Source organism: Electrophorus electricus, chromosome 12, assembly GCF_041902795.1.
Source record: "Electrophorus electricus isolate QZ-2024a chromosome 12, ASM4190279v1, whole genome shotgun sequence".
Lineage (NCBI taxonomy): Eukaryota > Metazoa > Chordata > Actinopteri > Gymnotiformes > Gymnotidae > Electrophorus > Electrophorus electricus.
The window spans coordinates 15,389,916-15,411,319 of NC_137508.1; the positions used below are offsets into that span (position 1 = coordinate 15,389,916).

At 40.3% G+C, this 21,404-nt stretch overlaps 1 protein-coding gene across 2 annotated transcripts in view; it reads left to right on the top strand.

The window, feature by feature from the left end:
* Window positions 1–3,767: 3,767 nt before the first annotated feature.
* wdr11 (WD repeat domain 11) overlaps window positions 3,768–21,404 on the top strand; it is a 51,559-nt gene continuing 33,922 nt past the window's right edge. For both annotated transcript variants that reach the window (XR_014126504.1, XM_027027527.3), the window contains exons 1-10: window positions 3,768–3,922; window positions 9,620–9,731; window positions 11,662–11,815; window positions 12,252–12,425; window positions 12,715–12,907; window positions 16,641–16,806; window positions 18,580–18,682; window positions 19,193–19,397; window positions 19,560–19,660; window positions 20,504–20,683. Coding sequence is in view for 1 of the 2 variants with exons in the window: in XM_027027527.3 (XP_026883328.3) it covers window positions 3,837–3,922; window positions 9,620–9,731; window positions 11,662–11,815; window positions 12,252–12,425; window positions 12,715–12,907; window positions 16,641–16,806; window positions 18,580–18,682; window positions 19,193–19,397; window positions 19,560–19,660; window positions 20,504–20,683 (1,474 nt within the window). In the remaining variant the exon portion in view is untranslated. The remainder of the gene's footprint in view (window positions 3,923–9,619; window positions 9,732–11,661; window positions 11,816–12,251; window positions 12,426–12,714; window positions 12,908–16,640; window positions 16,807–18,579; window positions 18,683–19,192; window positions 19,398–19,559; window positions 19,661–20,503; window positions 20,684–21,404) is intronic.

Sequence of the window (21,404 nt, forward strand, 5' to 3'; positions counted from 1 at the left end):
ATTCATCGGATATGAGTACAAAACAGAAACACTAGGCAGCCATGAGCCGAGTCTTGATCAGCCACAGTCTAACCTGAAATGCCTACTGGAAACAAATCATTTTGTGTCCAAAGGTGCTGCTATCTTTTAACAACACCAGCCAAGGCCATTCTTTATTTTATCAAGTTCTTGTAGTGGGATGCTTTCTGTAAAAAAAAATCTTCCAGTAAAGAAGTTTCTTCAGCAAAGAAGATGTTTGAGCTGTATACCTGTAACTGTGTTGCAGATGAAGGAAAATTTGTATATAATTATGTATGTGACGTATTTTGGCTTTTCATCACTTGAAGGTTCAAAGACATTATCCTGCTATGCTTCACATGTAGGAAATCCTATATGACTCTGGCTGATCAGAGTTTTAGTCAGTATTCAGTACTGGTTATTCCTGCCTGAGTTTCTATACTGTAATAAGGCATGTCAGTCAAGGAGGATGACGAAATTATGGGTCACTTCAGAAGCTTCAAGTACAGATTCCAGAATAGAATCCACAAAATCACAGAACACATCATATGAATAAGGTTCAAGTTCCTGTTTCCATTGCAATCACATACTGAATGATATTTTCTTTAATGTGTACATCTCAAAACAGAGGAATATTGCACATTTGGTCATGGTTTTATTCAAAGCCATCAGTGTATGCTTTTGTTATGGTTGTTATATGCTGTAAATATATTCTGTAGGTAGTTCTTGCAAGATAAATATGAAAGTTGGAGAAAGACTGAAAATTAAGGCAAGCACACAGTGAGGGCAGTGAGAAGGAGTTGGGGAGGGTGTGGTGGTGGGTGGGGTCATTGTCCTGAAAAAGGCAGAGATGTCTCTTGGCTTCTCTTCTGTCATTTCCTGCTTCTGTCTACTGCTTCTGCTCTAAGCCACAGTTGGGGAGGTACAGTCATTTGCTCCTGCTCTGGTGGCAACACCAATATCTATGCTGAGAAGGCCAGCTCTTAATGAACACAGTGTCAGTGTGGACTGTTACCATGTTTTTGAAATGAATATTGAGTGTTTGGTGACAGCATTGGCGGGTACAGTTTGGATTGCAATGCAGTTCCTGGTAGGCTTATTTCTTTATAAATTGTATTGACCCACCTTATGGTCATAAGCCAACAAGAGTTTGTGCAATAAGATGATGATGTTAAAGACAAAAAACAAAACACAACTCAAATATAATATGCTCTATGACAGAAACTATGCCTGGAAATAACAAAAGACCTCTTGCAGGATGGCAAGGAGTGACATAGGTTTGGGATGTGTGCACAGAACTCGAACCCAGCTTTGATGAAAAGCTTTGAGGGGGACTGAGAGGAAAATCTGCTGAGGCAGAAAATATTCAAATATTCATATACTTCAAAATATTTTATTTTTTATCACCCAGTGAATTCAAGGGTTTTATATAATAAAACACACCCAACAAAAATATAAATATTAATTGCATTGAGGATGGTGTATCAGATCATAAACTCTGGTCAGACATCCTGTAAACAAGGACATGCAGTTATTGATCTTGTACTTCCTGGCTGAGTTTTCCATTAAAATACATCGATTGTATATTTCGTACAAACATTTAACGTTCTTTCCAGCTTATGACAACACTTTCTGTATCATCTCCTTTCAGGTGATGTCCTGGCTGGTTTTTGGAAACTGAAATCTCTGCCCAGAATATGTTTTTCAGCTACTTAACTCTATTGAGGCAAATGTCACCTTCACTAATGCTGTTTGCTTATTTTAATTAGTTTTCTGTGTTTGGCTGTGTATTCTTGAAGACAAAGGCGAAGAACAACTCCTGTTTTCAGTGAACTGCTGAAGCCAATTAGATGAACTTTGAGCTTTTATATAGCTACGTTGCATCTCTCATGGAGAATGTAATTATAGGAATAAGAATCATTCTAAAGCTCTGAATAAAAAGAAATGTGTTGCCAAGGGAAGCTGTCTCCCTGGTAACACTGAATAGGTCAATACATTTCTAAACATGTGTGTGTGTGTGTGTGTGTGTGTGTGTGTGTGTGTGTGTGTGTGTGTGTGTGTGTGTTTGTTTGTTTTGTGTGTTTATGTGGTCAAGTTAAAATTCAGGTCTCATGCATGCTGTAATAACTTTAATATCACTGGACACTGGAAAGAGTCATGCCACAGAAAGTGTGTGTGTGTGTGTGTGTGTGTGTGTGTGTGTGTGTGTGTGTGTGTGTGTCTGTTCCTGAGTTGTTCCTGTGCCAGATGGGTTTTGGAAACACTTACACTCATCAAACCAAGACTAGAACTTTCAGGAACCCTGAATATCCTTATATTGCATATTTTGTTGCTGTTTTGTTGTCCAGCAGGAGGGTGTGCTCTCCCTCTAAGTCTTGGTTCCTCTCATGTTCATGATAGAGTCATCTTTGGCTTGCTCGTGAAGGCTTGAACCCAGATGAATATATTGTAAATAGCACTAAATAAATTGACTTGAAAATTGGTGCAGGTCTTTATTTCATGACCCTCAACAAATCTGAGCTGCAAATCCTCATGCTGAAATAGTTTGAATTCAGTGAAGGCTTTCAAGACAACCCAGTATATGAAGCATTACATTCTGATGGCTAAGAAAACTTTACAGCACAGTGTGTATTCAGCAGTGTGATAACACATGCTTACAATATCCTAATTTCTACAAATTCTATTTCACAATTTCTTACAGCTTTTGCAGCTAGCCAGGACCTCATGCTCACTGTGGACTAGTGTTAAAATAATCTGCAATCTCATTGGACCTAGCGGTTGCAAGTTCTGCCCTAAACTCTTGAATTGTTTCACCATGGAACTGAAACGAGCCATTCCAATCCAATGTTTATCTTTCTAGGGCTCTGTGACTATTTGGTTGTAAGAAAATGGCTTAAATTTGATACCCTTTCCCCCAAGTTCCACTGCATCGTTGATGTCTGCTGAGGAGACAGGAGATTCTCTGCTTGCTTTCCTAATCTCAGATCACCCACTACAGACTATAACAATCTGTAAAACAACAACAAGCAATCAATCATACAAACAAAAACTAAAATGCTCAACGTTCCTCAGCGCAGCAGATCACGTCCTCCAAAAGCACTAGCAACCCCCAAGCACTCAGTGTACTCGATATGCAAACAGAGCCTCTGCACCCATGCACCACCTGGAACCTCCTTGCTTCCCATGTTTGTAATATCAACCTACTGAGTTGCCTTTGTATTTTCATGCTGTTTGGGATACAACTTGCTCGTTTCCACGCCCTAACTCTATGCTGAAGTGCTTGGTGGAAATTACTGACCTATGAATTAGGTGGAGAGGTTGCTCTTTTGACAAATATGGACAAAATCAAACGTCACGTAAACTACATTTTATTGACACTGATCTTATGCAAATTGATTATTCCCAGAGAGTGGCTGCCCATGAGAAATTCTGATGCCCTTCCCAGGCAGTGTCAGCGCATTCCTGTCAGACAATGTTTTGTCCCACGATTACATCAGACCTCTGCTAATCTTTCCTTACAGCCTTCTTTCCCACTCTTCTCATAACAACCGTCCCTGCAAACTTGGGCCAGTTCTTCTGTCTGTTGCACCAATCAAGATCCTAGTAATTACAGATTATTCATTAAATATCAAAATGGTTATTTTATTACATTTTTGTAAAGGAAAGCGTAAATTCAAAGAATGACACTTAAAGTAGGCGTTTGAGCCTAGGTAACATAGCCAGGAACTATACGCGTAAAGAATAATTTCCCTTTCGGAGCCGAACACTGATGCACTTGACTTACTTCCTGTTTATTAGGCTGTAATCTGACAAACATTCACTTTGAATCGATCTCAGACATGATTCCATATACTGTCAATATTAAACTTGCTGCACGGACACTAACTGGGACTCTCAATTTACAAAACAAAACTGCTGTAGATTGGTGAGTAATATTAGCTAGCACAGTAGCTAACCCTTTGCGGTATTTGGTACAATTTAAAGATGCGTATTGCTTTATTTTAGATTTCACAAAAGCCTTGTTGATTTCGTGTTATATTTACAAACAGAACAATGCTGTCGCTCATGTAAAATGTGCTGTCACGGACAAATTCATGGGTACAAGCGCTATTAATCACTCCCCTTGCATGCTGACGGGTGGTTGATGGATTTTGAGGTTTAGCTAGTTAACCTGGCATGAATAGCTAACCGCTACCATTTAAAAACATCAAAGTGCACAACGCTAAAATGTCACCTGGAGAATTGACCTAACACCGACACTGGTCATTTTGCTGTGTCATAGAATGTTGGCTAGCAAAATAAATGTGGCTAATTGTATTTACATTTGTTTAGTTAATATTTATTTAAGTGTTGTAGCCTAACTCAGCCATCAAATTGTTGACTATTGCAATGAACCATCAGCGGACCACTTTGTCGCATCAAGTTTGCTTGTATGTAGAGAGTTATCCGAGCTAGGCTGTTGCCAACGCTGTAGCTGAAAGACGTGGCAAAAGGTAATTGGATAGGCTTGCTAAGTATTGTTCACTTGGTGTTGATCTGTAAGCTGGTGTCAAAGCTTAGAAGGATATATGCAGCATGACGAGCACACACGGGTTTAAGAATATTACAGTAAGGACCTAGGCTCCCTTTTATTTGCAGAACACTTTAAATGTTTCTGGTTTTGAAATGCATACATGTTCTTGGAACACCGATACTCTTTCTCACCAATATCTTATGGGAAATTGTATTGCAATAAATGAATGGAGAGGAAACCTTGTCAATTCACCTTCTTCCACTGCTCTAAATGTTATGTCTGTTCCCAGTAAACTGAAACTAATCCAAATTGTGCAGATTTGAGTGGAAAATGGTGCAGGTGGCCAGTGGCTTTATTGCAATGATGGCAACAGAAGATACACAGAAGGCAAGGCACTTAATCAGTCTTGAAGTAGGCATACTACCTTTTATTACACTGTCAAACACAACAACATTATTGCCACTCCTACTACTAATAAAAATATTAGTAATGTGGTGTTACATGGAGCTTACCATTTTGCTGCCAAAGTCATTTTGAACATTAAAGCAAATGATGACACTAAACTAATAACACACACACACACACACACACACACACACACACACACACGCGCACACACACACACAAACCTGTTTTAAAACTACACTGCAGTTACTTCCTGATATGTGTGTATGTTAATGTAATTAAAATTTCAGTGTAACACACAAGGTTTCCAGAGGATGATTTAGACATAAGTTTTTAATCAGCTGCACATTTTCTAAATCTTTGAGTCCAGAAAGAAATGCTACCTGTGACCCTTATCACTGGACATAAATTAATACACGGCCATCCCAAACAAAGATGGTTTGAGACCTGAAAAGAACCCCCCCCCCCCCCCCCCCCCGCCCAAGAGGTTTTTTAAGGCTGTTGGAACTTGTTAATTACAAACTACTTCAGCTTTGATTCTAAGTATGAGAGTAGTTATTATGTGTGTTATGTGACAGTTTACTGCACCTGCACACACAGTATTTCTGAGATGCATTGATGACATTGATGTCATTTTTGGTATAGCTGCATACACATTGGAAGAGCTCCAGCTATTTATTTATTTCTTGTCTAGGTTACACCTATTTCTGGAATAAACATGATGTATACCATGTCCTGGTATGAGGGTAACCTTTTTTGGATGTTCCAGTTAAGTCTGAAATTTCTGGTTTAAGTACCAGCATCTGTTATAAACCTACAATCTCTCATTCTTATTTACAGTACAAGTATTCACATCCTAAGACTTATAAGTACTCCATTCCTTATTCACAGTTTCTAAAATGCATATGCAGTGAGAATGAAGACGTACTCCAAAAAAGTATGGAAATATATGAATATTTTCATAACTAAATTTCCTAAGAAAGTGATAGATTCCCTTTCTTACATTTTACCTGTTGAGAGAACAGGTGCACTGGCCTTTTAAAATTCAAGACAACAAGAATTCCTTTCATGTTCACTTATCCTACAAATAAAACCATGGCTAATATTCTATAACACTTCAAAATGCTCCAGGATGATGCAGAGATTGCATCCTTAAGGAGCCACTAATGTGCTAGACAAGCATCAAAGACATGCATTTCAAGAACAAGATAAATGATCAGTGAAAAATAATTGTAACAACATAGCCTGCAACTGCTCTAGATGTGGTGCATATAATTTTATTATCCCATCCAATAAAATAACCAGCCCTAAAGAATCAGTTGCTATCAGCCATTTCTCATAATGCCTCATTGTAGGAGTTGTCCATTGTATCTTTTGCAAGAGATGTAATCACTTGTATAAAAGTAAAAACAAAGCTAGATTTTGTCAAACACCTTCAGACCATCAGAATTAAGGATATGTCATTTCCAGTGGAAAGACCTTTTAATGATAATGGACAATACGTTAATGAGCTAACTGTTTGCATTGCCATTTGTTGCTATGGCAACAATGAAATGAGGAAACCTGAGAAAAAAATAACTGATTACACTCAGAATTTGAGAACTTCATGTATTGAATGTTATGGTTTAAACATCTATGAGTTTAGAGATTAACTGCTTCCACCTCGTAGAATTTCAGAAGCACTTTGCTTGCACAGCTGATGAAAGACATGTGTCCAAAATGTTCTATTTCTTTGGAAATCTTGTGTACTACATTAAAATTTTTTTACAACCTCTACATTTATAGATATATTTGTGTTAATTTTTAAAATCAGGATTTTAAAGCCCTTGCATTCCCAATATTCTACAGTATTCCAGAATTTGGGACCTATATAAGAGATTTCTTCCATTTTAATGGCAAGAGATCTAAGGGACCAGGATTAAGCCTGCCTCAGATAAGCAAAATTGTCAGGATTGTGAGATATGTGAGAGCCAGGCCATTAAGGGCTTTTAGCTTGTGGCACAGTAAAAGCATCAGGATCTAGGATAAAGACATAGTACATAACATTATAATTAGCATTTTATCATAATTTAGAAGTTTTCTAGTCCTCTAGATAATTATATCTTTAACAGCCTCCCATTTCATTTGTTGCAGGATCTAGCCAAACCGAATAGTATAATCGAGTATCATAAGCAGAAGCATAAAAACAACATTGTTTGCAAATTACATGTCCAAGGGGATTTATATAGAGGCCTGACAACAGTGGGACCAAACAGAACCTTGTGGGACACATACTATAAAATTCCCATTTAGGCTGCCATTAAACCAGAAAAACTCTTTCCTAAAACAATTTAAAATATCAAGTACAATAGTATAAAATACTGCACTGAAATTTGTTAAACAGTATAAAGAAAAAAAACAAACATCTGCAGTCTGAGGCAAGCAATAATTCATACATTACTTGTGCTGAGTCTGAGCTATGATGTTTCTGAAAACTGGATATAGATATAGAAAACTCGATAACATATATTGTGCCTGTTATTCCTACTACAAAAAAAAGAACATCACCAATGGCAATCATGTCCTCTAAAACTGTATTGATTCAAGTACACATGTGGTTGGTCTAGAGGACAGAATCAGGATTAGACTTCATTATATCCAAAAAACTAATTTCCTCAAATCGTTCTGGGACATGGGAGTTCCTGCCAGATTATCAATAAATGTTGCTTCTAGCAAATAATGAATATCTGAATAATTTTAATATATAAGGTCTCTGTGTTTTTATTGAATAAGCCTAAAAACATGCTAATAAGGAAAGGATGAATCTAAAACTGAAATGATCATTTGTTATTCTAGATGCTGAGTTTGATAAGAATGCAGTATTATACTCATTGTTTTATATCAAGTTTGAAAAATATCGGTTGCCACAAGGGTCATCTAATGATTAGTTGGAGATTATCTCCATGTTATTTGGAAGATGTCAAATTATTTTTACTCACATAATTACTCACATGTAATTGTAAACATTCTTCTCATATGTGATGGTATTACAGTATATAAAGTAGCTATCAAAAATGTATTCAGCCTATTAGATAGTTTAAAAAAAAATGCTGTCTTTCTTAGCAAACTGACATATATTTACCGAATTATCTGTAATGGAAATTAGTGTAAGCACACTCTTTGTATAAACAGTATCTACTCCCATATATTGTACCAATCTGAAATGCAAAGCACATAAACGTGTGATCAAATACAACTTTATTTTGAGTAACACCAGTGGAGTCAAGAATTGACTCAAATGTTGCCCTAAAAGGACCCCTTTATTTTCCATATGAGTATTGGTATCACAGATTATTATAGATATATCAGTATACAGAAGGAGGGCTAGATACAAGACAAATAGTGGTGTAGTTGGAGCTTCAATTACATTTCACCATTATGATTCGATTCACCTTATAGATAGCTCAGCACTGGTTAACAGTGTCATTGGCTTTTGTTTAACTTGACATTTCTGATTAATATTGCTGGGAATTTGTAACCCTTGCCATATATAAAATGTTTGATTTGGAGAAAGCAGAAATGCAGGTACTATAATGCCTTTTCTTTTCAGTGTTTTGTTGACTCATACATCTGATGGCTTTGGTCTAGACTGACAGCACTCATGTGAAAAAGATGGATTTTTTGCCTAAAGCTTAAAAGTATTGTATATGTGTGATAATTTACTGTGTGTGAGTTTGTGCTTACAAACTCAGCAGGTTTTTTTTCCCCCCATTGTTATTTTGTATCAGTAAGCTTTATATAAACAATTGAAAATATACTGGAAATGCTACCAATACATGCATGGCACCACATACATAAAATGTTAGCTATATATACTCACATCACAGTAGTAATTCAACCAAGTTTCCTGTCAATTTGCCTGGACACAGTAGTAAGCCTAATTAAATATCATTTTAAAGTATACCAGTATTGATAAGATGGCCTAAAGTCTGATTGTATGTCTGGATTTGTTACGTAGCTATGTACGGTGTTGCTTCATTGATGGTGTGTGTGCATGCTTGAAGAATACAGTAAGATGTAATAGCACATATGTTAGCTAAAAGCATTTGTAGTCTGTCGGGCTGAATTACTCAGTTGGTGTCTGTGTGGGGGCTTCTGTTTATTCTGAGCATAGCCCATGGTAATGGGCACTACAGGGAATCTGTCTCAGGGTAATATGACTTGACGCAAAGAAAGCAAAACAAATCATCGCCATTCATTCCTTCATGCTATAGGCTAACCATTTAAACATTTTTCATTTAGTCTCTTTGGTGTGTCAATGTATGTATGCATATTTAGACTGAGCTTGTTTTTGGGGTGTTTTTTATCATTTGGATCTCTTTTGACTCTGTATGATCTTTCCTCATTAACCTCCATCCATTGTATGCAAGGTTATGCATTTATGGAAAGTAAACCTAATTTCTACAGAACCTCCAACATTGCTTCCCCTATTAAAGTAGTTAGTCAGTATCAAATCTCCGAGCTGAGGCCCTACCAGACTTGGGTAACAGTGTCGCAGTAGAACCGACATCACTGTCATATATTTATTTCTTTGACTTAAATACTTAACAGTTTTCTCTTGGTGCTTGGGAGTTTGGAGTGCGGGTGGTGGATGCCTTGTATGTTTTGTCCTCTCTCTATTTATTTGTCTCCTCCCTAAAGTTCTCTCTCCTCTCCCCCCTTCAGGGGTTGGCAGGGGCTGATCGCCCAAGGATGCCACACCAGCATCCTTATCATTGATCCAAAGACAGCGCAGACTATTCAGGTCCTGGAGCGACACAAAGCCAATGTTGTCAAGGTGCGTTTCAAAAGAGGCCGAGACTCTCATCACTTACCCAGAGAAATACTGAACATTGATTAACTCACTTGAAGGAAAGCCCCTCAGGATGAAGGGCACGCTGAATAACAAGCAGAACACGGCTAGACATGAGTATGGATTAACCATATTTCCCTGCCTAATGTGTAGTCCTAAATGCAGGTGAAAAAAATTGTAATTAGTTTGAGACTTCTGGTTTGTCTTTAGGCCAGTTAATATTTGTTTTGGAACTGCATCAAATGATAGACCGTCCAAATTGTCTTGGGGCCAAATTGTCTTGCTGACACAAAACCAGCATAATCCTGTATCTATCTCAGTGGGCTGAAAGACGTTGGTTTTAGTTAGGTTAAAGTTTAGTTAGGATTTCAATTTTAAACAGTGCCTTACTTTGGATTTTTTTTTTTGTCAATTTTGCGTGTGTTTTTTTTTTTATTTGATTTTTGAACTTTTTAATTCTTCTTCTTTTTTGTTTTTTTTTATTTTTTATTTTTATAGCAGACATTTAAGAGGTCTGATACAGACAGCATTTCTGATCCTGACTGAATATTTCCCATAGTGATATACAATCTATTTTAAATAGCTACCTTGTGCCTACACACCCTAGCCATTTCATTTGGCTCATCTAGCTAGGTGAATAGGTGCACAAGCTTATAATCACAGCCAAGTATATACTGTAGCACATCTGTTGGAATGCATAATTCATCACTCGCCATTTAAATCTGTCATAACCAGTCGTTTCTGACCGAAGAAACACCCAGAGGTATCCAGCCAATCTTGTGGTCTGAAATTGACTGTTGAAGAAAGGAAGTGACTAAAACACACAAAGGATGACTACTATAAATTGTACATGGCCACAAATAATGTACAGACTATATAGCAAAACACCTGTAAGGAGTTTTAGTGAGGTCATAAAAGAGGAACATTTTAATTGGCAAAAAAGTAAAGAGACTAAAAATGACTACCTCTCTAAACCTGCTTGTATACACCTAATACACTTTTAGCTTTTTTAATCATGAGTTAAAAGAATCTCCATTAAATTTTTGCCTAAAACATTAAACCCATTACATTAGTTTTAAAGCTTTAGGTCAGCTTATCTAATCGAATGGATTGCCAGCCTGATAGTGATCTCTCTGTGCTTTCCTTGAGCTCTGCTTGCATCTTTCTACCTTCTTATTTGTGCTTTTTGTGCTATCCTGTCATGACCAATTTTATGCAAATTAAAATGGGTCTAATCATGGCTCCTCAGACCAGCACGGCATGCGTCTCCAGAGAGCTGTTATGGTCGCTTTTCCCCAGAGTGTCATTGTGGTGGTGGTGGAGGAAGATGAGCTCAGTGGTGAGCGGTGTTATGTTGTCGAGGAAGATAGGTGTGGCTGGATCCTGAGTGCTTGCCTTATGAGTAATGGCTCATAAAAAAACGCATTTTCCCAGGAAATGCCTGGCCCCCCTGTACACTTTAATCTTGTAAACCATGCCTGCTGCCACGCCAGCTGATTCCTGAATCCGAGCCCCAAGGTAAACCACTGGGCAAAGGATGAGAAGCCTCAAGGCATGGTACATGCCAAGCCAGGGATGGCTATGTGGCACTATTGTCTCCAAGGAGGGATTCAGTTCAAAACGCTAATGCAGCTAGCAGTGACTGTTAGCTAAAAATCACCACTTAGCGTTATGCTACCACAAATTAGTGACTGATCAATCTAATTGACTAATGTTAAAAATTTCCACTAAACTGTTTCTTTAAAGCTGTCACTTGCATTCTCAGATAGTTGCTTTATTGCTGCTTCAGCTCTTTCACAACATCCTGCTTTGTTAGATTCAGTGACTCTCGAAATTCTCTTGCTTTCTGATATTGAAGGCACTGTTAAGTCTCCTGTCATCTGTAAAAGATGTGTGTTCCCCATGCTGTGTTTAGGTGAAATGGTCCAGGGAGAACTACCACCACAGCCTCAGCTCACCCTACTCCCTGAGGCTGGCCTCGGCCGATGCAGCAGGCAAGATCATCGTGTGGGACGTGGTGAGTGGCATAGCCCACTGTGAGATCCAGGAGCACACCAAGCCTATCCAGGGTAAGATGTAGCTTGATTTCCGCTAGTTGCACTGCCAACAATCCCCGCTGTGTCCCTCCAGCTATGAACCACAACAGCCATAACGAAGCCGTAATGTCCTCTGTAATAAAGGCAAGGTTATTAATGAAAACATGCGGTGCTGTGTTGGAACAAAATATAGCATCACATGTTGGGTAGCCAGGCTATGGAGGTAGTCTGAAGATAAGACTGGACCTCAGCGTTCTCTGGATTTGTGCTCTGTTTTGTGAAAGCGGATCTGTCCAACTGCACCAGTTTCTTCAGCTTTTTCCTACACTTCCATCCCTATGTCTTTTCTTCTGTGTTTCAGTGAGAGAGAAACTCGTCCAACCTAACTCGGGAATATGTTAAACGTGTTATCTGATGTGAAACTAATAGTTGTGATGGTTTCTCTTCTGGGCTTGTCACCCTTTACCAGACATGGACTGGCTGTGGAATCAGGATGCCTCGCGGGACTTGCTCTTGGCCGTGCACCCTCCCAACTACATTGTACTGTGGAACGGAGACACAGGGACCAAGCTGTGGAAGAAGAGCTATGCTGAGAACATCCTCTCCTTCTCCTTTGACCCCTTTGATCCCGCCAACCTGGCTTGTGAGTTTAGAGTTTCTAAAGAGGCCTTTTGAGAATTTGATTGTTTTCTTAGAGTGCAGAGGTAAGTAAATAAAATGCAGTTGAGTTCAGGAAGACAGATTCATAAAAATTAGCATTTTTCTGAGTTATTTATTTTAAACATGTTTTATCAATTTCTTAGTCTCAATTAAATTAATCTGCATAATAGGGTTTAGGTCTGCGCCCAAATAATATCTCCTGTTATAATGTCTGCCCGTTCTACTGACTGAACATATCGTTTTCCCTCATTTTTATTCCATTGTCTTTACAGTGTTGACCAGCGAGGGCATCGTCTTCATCACAGACTTTTCCCACTCCAAGCCCCCGGGCAGCAGCGGCAAGAAGGTTTATATCGCCAGCCCCCACTCCAGCCCTGCCCACAGCAAACCCACTGCCATCCAGCCCACAGGCGCCAAAAAAGCCCTCAACAAGGTCAAAGTGCTCATCACCAACGAGAAACCCACGTGAGTACTGCTGTTGTTGGCAAGGCAAGGCAGTAGTTTTATGTCTCAGTTTCATTGATGCGAACCCCTCACCACTGTGAAAAAGCAGCAGGCCCTGCTCTGGGAGCCGATCCAGACTGCTGTGTATTTCTAAACAGACTGCTGGAGGGTTCAGAGTTTATTGAATTTGCATGGTTTTCCAGCGGTGCAACGTACGATCATTCCCTGCCTCGCCTTCGGAGGTCGTCCGGAGCAGGCCCCTCTCCATCGAGTGACAGCCATGCTGTGGGGACATCTGTACCTTGATCAACATCAGATAGTAGCCATTGATCACTAACGTTTGTTTTTCCTTCTGCTTCTCTTTCTCCTCCCTGTGTTCCTGAGCCACATGCTGCCCCGTTGTTCTCCCCTCAGCAACCCGCTCTTTCCTCCTCATTCCTGCATCTACGAGACTGCTTCGAGGCACTCTGTTGATCATCAAAAGCTCAGTGTTCACTCTCTTTCCCTTTGCACACTCCCCCATCCTCCACACGCCCTGAACACTGGGATCATTTTATTTTTTAGCAACTCAATATACTTGGCCATGTCCCACCGCTTCCCGAAGTCTGCAGCGGAGTGCCATCGGTAAGTTTTGGGGTTTTTTTTGCGGAAGAGACTTTGATGGATCTACACGTAAAGACTGCGGCCTGCCGTCCATTAGCCCAACAACTGCTCAGTGTGCCAGGGGAGAGGTATAATCTGGGACAGGGCAGCAGGACTTTAAAAGGGCCATGCATTAGGCCTGCCTAGGGGTGCCAGAGTAATATATGACCTGACAGTACATGGGAATGCAAATGATTTATGAGTATGATAAATGTTGGCCTGTACTGATACCAGAGAAGACAATAGAATAAAATTGCTGGTTGGAAGACTGCTGCCACTGAGCTGTGCTGGGCCTTTGGGAGAGGTGCATACTGCGATGGGGGCTGCCAGGTTGACACGTGTGTTTGGAACAAGACTGAGATCAGGTTAGGCAGTAGTGTTCATGAAGGAGCCTTAGAGGGGTTTTTTTGTTTTTTTGCTACTACTAATAAGAGAGCTTTTTAAATCCTGTGTTATGGTGCTATGGCCGTAGCTCTGTGGTATTTCTCTCTCTCTCTCTCTCTCTCTCTCTCTCTCTCTCTCTCTCTCTCTCTCTCTGCGTCTTTGTCTGTCTGTGTTTTCTCACAGCAGGAGTGTCAGGTGTGGGACCAATACTTTGTAGTGTACATGAAATCAGGAAATAAAGGAATGTTGTGTAGGTATTTTGTGGTGAAGAAAAAGCATGCACTACAGCACACTGCAGTGTCGCTTGCTGCCTGAAGGGCCGTCTCGCACCAAGGACACTGCTGGGGCCTTTCGCCTGCTGTCTCCTTTCTGGATCTCCCAGCACTCAGACCTCAGAGCCATATAACCACCAGCCTTTCTCTCCTGCCTCTTCTTTTTTTATCTCTGATTTTTTAAATTTCATTTGCTTAGAGGTTTTTTTAACCAAACTGTCGGTTCTATAACTCACTCCAAGCAGATATTCCCTGGAGTCTCTGTTTTAGATTTTGGGTGGAATTTGGAACTTGTTGGGCAAGTTATAATGTATAAAACCTTTTATTTAGCCTATGTCTTAACTAAAAGCTTTTTTGAGACACAACCTAGTCTTAGTTTAAAACACATTTGTCACTGTTATCGATGGATATTCTTTACTGAAAGCTTTTTAAATTAAGCTGAATTTAACAAATAGATGCTAGTTATTCTTCAGAATGACCTCTTTTGCTGGAATTATGAATACATTTGTGCCATTCCCTTAATTTCTCCCACTACTGAGACTGACAACATCATATATCCTCTCGTATCTCACACCACTGTCTCTCATTTCAGCTCTCAGCTCTTATATTTTCCAGAAAACAGCCTCCTTAGTATCCTCTTCAATATATTCTGACAGTATCCCCTATAAACAGCTTTAAGTGTGATTGTCAGTGGCCTATAAAGTTAGTAGATCCAGGGCTCGGAGGAAATTTGTGGTGGTTGTTATTGCATTCCCTCTCAGCTGGTTGTGTGTTGTGCAGCAGCGAGTCGAGCAATCCTTTTCCTTTATGATACAGTGCCATCGGCCTGCCTAATCTTTCAGAGAGACAAACTTGAAACTTCTCAGTTATGTTTGCTAATGGTTTTGACCTGGGTTTAAAGGACCTTGCTCAGCATGCTGGCTGTGTGCATTTCCTACACAAGTGCATGTGTTTGTAATGGCTTCTGCAGTACATTTAGTGCCATTACGTCTAAAGCTGTTCATTACTGAAAACATAAGCGATTACTGGTAATTGAGGTCATGTGCGCTTTTGACCTGCATGAGATAGCAGATGCTACTTGATGTATTAGGCTCAGCTGACTAAACTAATGATTGGGGTGGGGAAGCTTTACGTAGGATTGAGTGAAATGGATTTAAATGAGACGTTTTCATCTGAAATGCAATATTCATTAAAATCAATTTCTTCATTCACCTCCCCAACTTATTTTTTTTTACATGTCCATAACTTGGTAGACAATAATACTATAAAACAGTGAAGAAAACATTTTGTTCTTCAGAATTTTTACAAACAAATTTACTCAAAGAAAACAAGCTCTTTCTTCCACCTTTTTTCTTCTTTACTTATTTATCAGGTTCCATGGTATTGAACAGGATCTTGCCTGCTTTGTAGTCTTCATCTCAGTGAAATACTATCTTGCCCTTGCTCTCTGTCACTCTCTCTCTCTCTCTCTCTCTCTCTCTCTCTCTCTTACTCTCTTACTCTCTCTCTCACACACACACACACACACACACAGAGTTTGACTTATGTAAGGGATATGTAGACAAATACAACTAAAGAGAATTCCATTGTATGATTATTCCACCTAGTGCATAAAGAAGACATGAGTAGGGGTGTTGTAACAATGTACCTTAACTAATGCTAATCAGAGCAACATCAAAGCTCATATCAGAAGGTTGTTTCTGTTGCTCTTGAATCTTAATAACTTCAGTCCTCATGATTGTATTGCTTCATGTTTGAACAATAACTATGATTGTAATATATTTGCATCCTCAAGATCAATGTTCACATCATGTAGCATGGATTGAAGTTGTGACATGTCGTCTACCCAAAAAAGGGCCAATGTTTTTAGCTTTTTCTATTGTTAGGGTTGAAAGAAAACACTACTATAAAAAAGGAATCTTAAACGGTGCTCTTGACTTCTTCTCTAGGTAGTGTTAAGCCTAGTAGATTTTATAGCCTAAAGACAATAATTCTAGATCATTCACTAAAAATGTAACTATATTTGAATTCTTATGTTTAGCTAACCTAGAACTTTTAGAGATTTTAAAGGTTTTCTGACATTAAGAGGTATGTAGTAACTATGTACACATCTATTGGTGGTGTTTACAGCTGAGTATTTTAAATCATAATTTAGACTCTGATTAGAAGTTTTTTTTAAATTTCAGATTGTTTCTTTACTTCTAATTTTGCAAATTTATAACAATAGCAAAAAACTAACAAGCTGTTGTCTACATTAAACACATATCTGACTGCCAATTATTTGTCATTTATATGTGAGCATGGGCCTCAAAAAAGCATTTTATGTGTGTGTGTGTGTGTGTGTGTGTGTGTGTGTGTGTGTGTGTGTGTGTGTGTGTGTGTGTGTGTGTGTGTGTGTGTGTGTGTGTACGTACGTACGTACTTGTGTGTGCATGCATGTGTGTGCGCGTGTGCAGGGCAGAGGCAGTGACACTGAACGACTGTCTCCAACTGTCCTATTTGCCCTCGAAGAGGAGTCACATGCTGCTGCTGTACCCCAGAGAGATCCTCATCCTGGACCTGGAGCTCAGCCAAACTGTGGGGGTGGTGGCCATTGAGCGCTCTGGTGTGCCCTTTATACAGGTGTGTGTGTGTGTGTGTGTGTGTGTGTGTGTGTGTGTGTGTGTGTGTGTGTGTGTGTGTGTGTGTGTGTGTGTGTGTGTGTGTGTGTGTGTGTGTGTGTGTGTGCACAATGCCTTTTTTCTGGAAGCCTTTGTCTTTATGGAGGTGAGATTGGATTTCTAGCTCGTACTCCCTCCTCAGGCACTGTGCTCCTGCTGCTCATGGGCCTTCACCACCTCACACTCATATGTGCACTCTCTCTAGGAATGGGCATATTTTCCTAAGTGTTATTAAGCGCTTGTCAGGAAGGGCATTTGCATGACTGATGATGCAGCTGCGAGCACATGTACGGTCTGAATGTGGGCTCGACCGTGGGAGCAGGGAGCTGGCCAAAAAAGGACATACACACACACACACACACACACACTCTCTTTGTCTCTCCCCTGCTCTCTCCCTCTCCTTTTGAACAGCTCACTTCAGATGTCCTAGTTTTACTTACACACTTCTTATGCCTTTATGCCACACTTCTTACCTTTAACTTTCACCATGCTGTTTTCCTGCTTTCATCTTTGTGATCAGGATGAGTTGATACAAGCATATTACAGTATGTTACGCATGCTGTGAGGACAGCCTCTTCTAGCAGTAATCCCTGCAACAGCCTGCTCCACTCTTCACACTCACTAAGTGGGAAAAAACGTGTGAACAGTGAATTGCATTTGTTTTTTCCCCATAATATTCTAACAATGAAAATTGACCTTGATCGAAATTCTAGGCCCTTAGCCCAGCTATCGACCATGTTCACAACAGCATAGTAAACTGGGGAGATGTGTGGTTTTTGACCTTTTGATGCAGGTTCACAGTTTTACACCAGAAAACTTTGCAGTTGTAGACATTGCTTGATTACAGGGATTTTGGCACTTCCATGGAGGTGTGATGGTACCGCACACATCCTGTTTTAGACAATCTGCAGAGACTTTAAGTAGTGCATGAATGTTGATCAAATTCAACCAGAGTAGGTTAAATTTAAAAACATCATTCCTAAAATTACATTTATATACCCTTCTTGAAAGTAAGCTTTTTAAATATAATATTATATTTAAAATAATTTGCATTTACAGAATCTAGAAGAACTGGACTAGATGCCCTGAAAAATAAATTATTTAAAAAATGTAATTTGTATATTTATACAATAAAGCAATATGATGTACCAATTATCTAATAATAATTGGTTATACAAAATCAGTAATGCAATGTTTTTATGTTGAATTCTCTGCATAATGTGAAAGGTGCCAAGTTCTATTTATATACAATATGCTATATTGAGATATTTTGATACTACAGTGTATGTTACTAGTTGCTGCATTCTGCAAACTCACACATCCACGTTTTAAAGTAAGATTGCAAGATGTCTGCTCACTGACTGCTGGCAGTGTTCAGCCCAAGTTTGACTGCCTTCAGGGAGATGCACACAGAGAGAGAGAGAGAGACAGACAGACAGACAGAGAGACAGACACTTATTTTTATACGTCAGAACGTCATATAGTACTGTATTACATATAGTATGTGACCTACCTCTGTGTAATGCAAAACCTTACCATTAACTGAGTGGAAAAAAAAATTAATGTTTTCTCCTTTAATTTTTAAAAAATGAAACCAGTGGGTTTTTCTCTAAATTCTATCTTAACAGTTCTGCAAATAGGCTTCCACTGGTTTTTTTGGGGGGGGTTTTCTTACACAGTCAAGATATTTCTGAGAATAAAACACACACATATTATCCTATCTCCTTTTGGGCAGGTAATCCCGTGTGCCCAGAGGGATGCACTCTACTGCCTGCATGAGAATGGCTGCATCACCCTGCGCGTGTGCCGTTCTACCACGCCATTGGCCGAGGAAGCAGGCAGGCCCCTCCCCCCATTTAAGCACCCTCTCCAACCATGCATTTTCAGCCCAGCTTGGCCTTGAGAGAATGCAAAATTAAATCAAACTGTTGGGGTTTATTAGCACTCTCAAAGAGCAGGTCAACCCCACCCCTCCCCAAGTTGGGCCCAGTTGTAAGGGCAATAGACCATCAACTAGATGGCTGATGGTTGACATCCAGGAAATGTCTTGAAAGGCAGTAGGACCTAATGGCCTAGTCCTTACTCTCTTCCATGTTAATGCAGCTCATTTAATTGCATCCATTTAAAGGAATTTTTACAGGAATGTTTATGCTAGGACTTTTAAAGATTAAATAAACAGTTTTAGATAAAGATTAAATAATGCAGTTTGCATTACTCCTATAGGAAGAAACGGATGCATAGATGCACAGATTTCATTTCGGAAGGCCTTGTCCCTTAGAATGCACTACCAGGGCGGGGCCAGTCGGGAGTGGGCAGGGCCAAGCACTAAACCTTACCATCCATTTCAGCGGTGGACCCGGAGCAGGCTGTGCAGGAGCTGGTGTACGACTTGCGCGCGCAGTGTGATGCAATCCGTGTCACTAAAACGGTGCGACCCTACCGCGCCATGCTCTGTCCTGTCAACGAGAACAGGGCTGCTCTAGTGGTCAGTGATGGACGCGTCATGCTCTGGGAGCTCAAGGCGCATGCAAGCAAAGCGGCAGCCAACCCCAGGTATCTCAGCAACAGCCACCTTGCCACATTTGGGTTGTTTTCAACACCAAAGGTTCTGAAGGGGTTTCTCTCTCTCTCTCTCTCTCTCTCTCTCTCTCTCTCTCTCTCTCTCTCTCTCTCTCCCCCCCCCCCCCGTCCGATGTGTTTCTGATTTGATTGCAGTACTGGCTTGTCTCCTCTCTACACCCCCCTTGATTTCTGTGCCACTCCTTTGGCTCAGAACCAGAAACGGATCCCAGACCTCTCCCTCAACAGTATGATTGGTAAGACATGCTACGCCATACATACACAATACATACTCGTGTATTACCGAACATGTAAATTATTAATTCCATGAACAACTGATAACCCTAATCATAAACTTAAACCTGTCCCTACCCTTTGCTGACTGACCCGAACCACAATAACCTCACTCTTACCTGAACCTAAACTGCAGTTGTAACCCTGATCTCCTACATAGACCATCAAACATAAAAAAGAAAATAGAGAATTTATTCATTTTAAGACAAATGGTCCTAAATGATAACCAGCAAAACAGCAACAACAAAAAACATAGTTGAAAGAAGACAAGCCCTTTTTCCCCATTTCATCCCCTAGACCCCTTATCTTGTCACTGTCTCCGAGGTGGAATAAACTGCTTTTTTCCTGTGAAGTCTGGCTGAGGGCAGATGCCCGCGGTGGCCCCCACAACTCTACCTTTCATCTTCCTGCTCCTGTCAGCAGCCCAACATAGATAAACTTCTCATAAATATAGGGCATTCCTATCTGCTTTGTATCTCCTTAAGCACTGGCCCTGAAAGGCTTTACTGCTGTTTGCCTGTTTGCCTTCAAGGTATAGCAACAGTGTGTAGTGTGCGTGCACACTGAACATCCTGTATGCACTAACAATCTTCTAATCAAAAATCTATAATATAATTATATAATATAATTCTTATATTTAAACTTTCATATCCTTTTGTGCATGTTATGCATCTGAAGACCTTTTAATGCCCTTAAGCTGAAACTCAATCCAACAGATTTCTTTGTTTTGGCTGTAGCCCACGTGATGTATATTAATGCGTGCCTCTTCAACCCTCGAGACCCACCCCTTCTGACTTTGTTGTCAGGTCACACGCTGATCTCGGGCGTAGACCCTCCCTGGCCATCAGCGGGCCAGCAGGAGGTGCAGCTGCGCTTCATACTGACGGGGCTGCTGTCTGGCCTGCCCCTGCCACCCTTCTCCCTGCGGATGTGTCCCCCGTTGACCACCAAGAACATCAACCACTATCAGCCCCTGCTGGCCGTGGGTGAGTCCTGCCCACAACACCCCCAGCCACCCTGACAAGCTGTTTGAGAACTGTTGAGAGCGCTGTCTTTTGCTTTGTACAGCTCTATGGTTTGTCAAGGATCAGAAGCAGTTGGGTTTAAATGTTGTTTCCCACATGGATGATCAGGTGCTGCTGTGCAGGCCAGATATCTGTTCTTCAACATACAGCATTTCAGACACTTGTGTTCCTAGGGTCTTCATACTCTGCAGATGTTTGCATTCACCATACGTGCACCCTCCACACCAACAATTTCAACCTATTCTTACTATTATTACCATTTGAATCTCAAAGAGTAAAACACTAGGACAATAGTTGAAGAGAGAAAGGTGAATATGGGTTAGAGGATGGAAAGCTGCATATGAATCTCCACTCTGTGTCCCCTGCCATTCAGATACCTCGTGTCACCTCACTCTGTATTCCTGACCTTGTCTGCAGAGTAGCTCCAAACAAAATGCTGGAGAAATTGCCCAAGCAAAACAAACTGGCAAATCTGCTAAATGATTGGGTAGGAGCAAAAGGCACAAACATGTCATGAAGTCATTCAATCCCAGCATTGCTGCAGTAGTTGCCTCTCGCTCTCAATCTCTCATTCTCTAATTCTGTCTCGCACTTTCTCTCTCTCTCTCTCCCTGTCTCACTCATTCACTCACTCATCCCAGTGATTAAAATCTCACTGGACATGTGCATGGATATTAGAAAA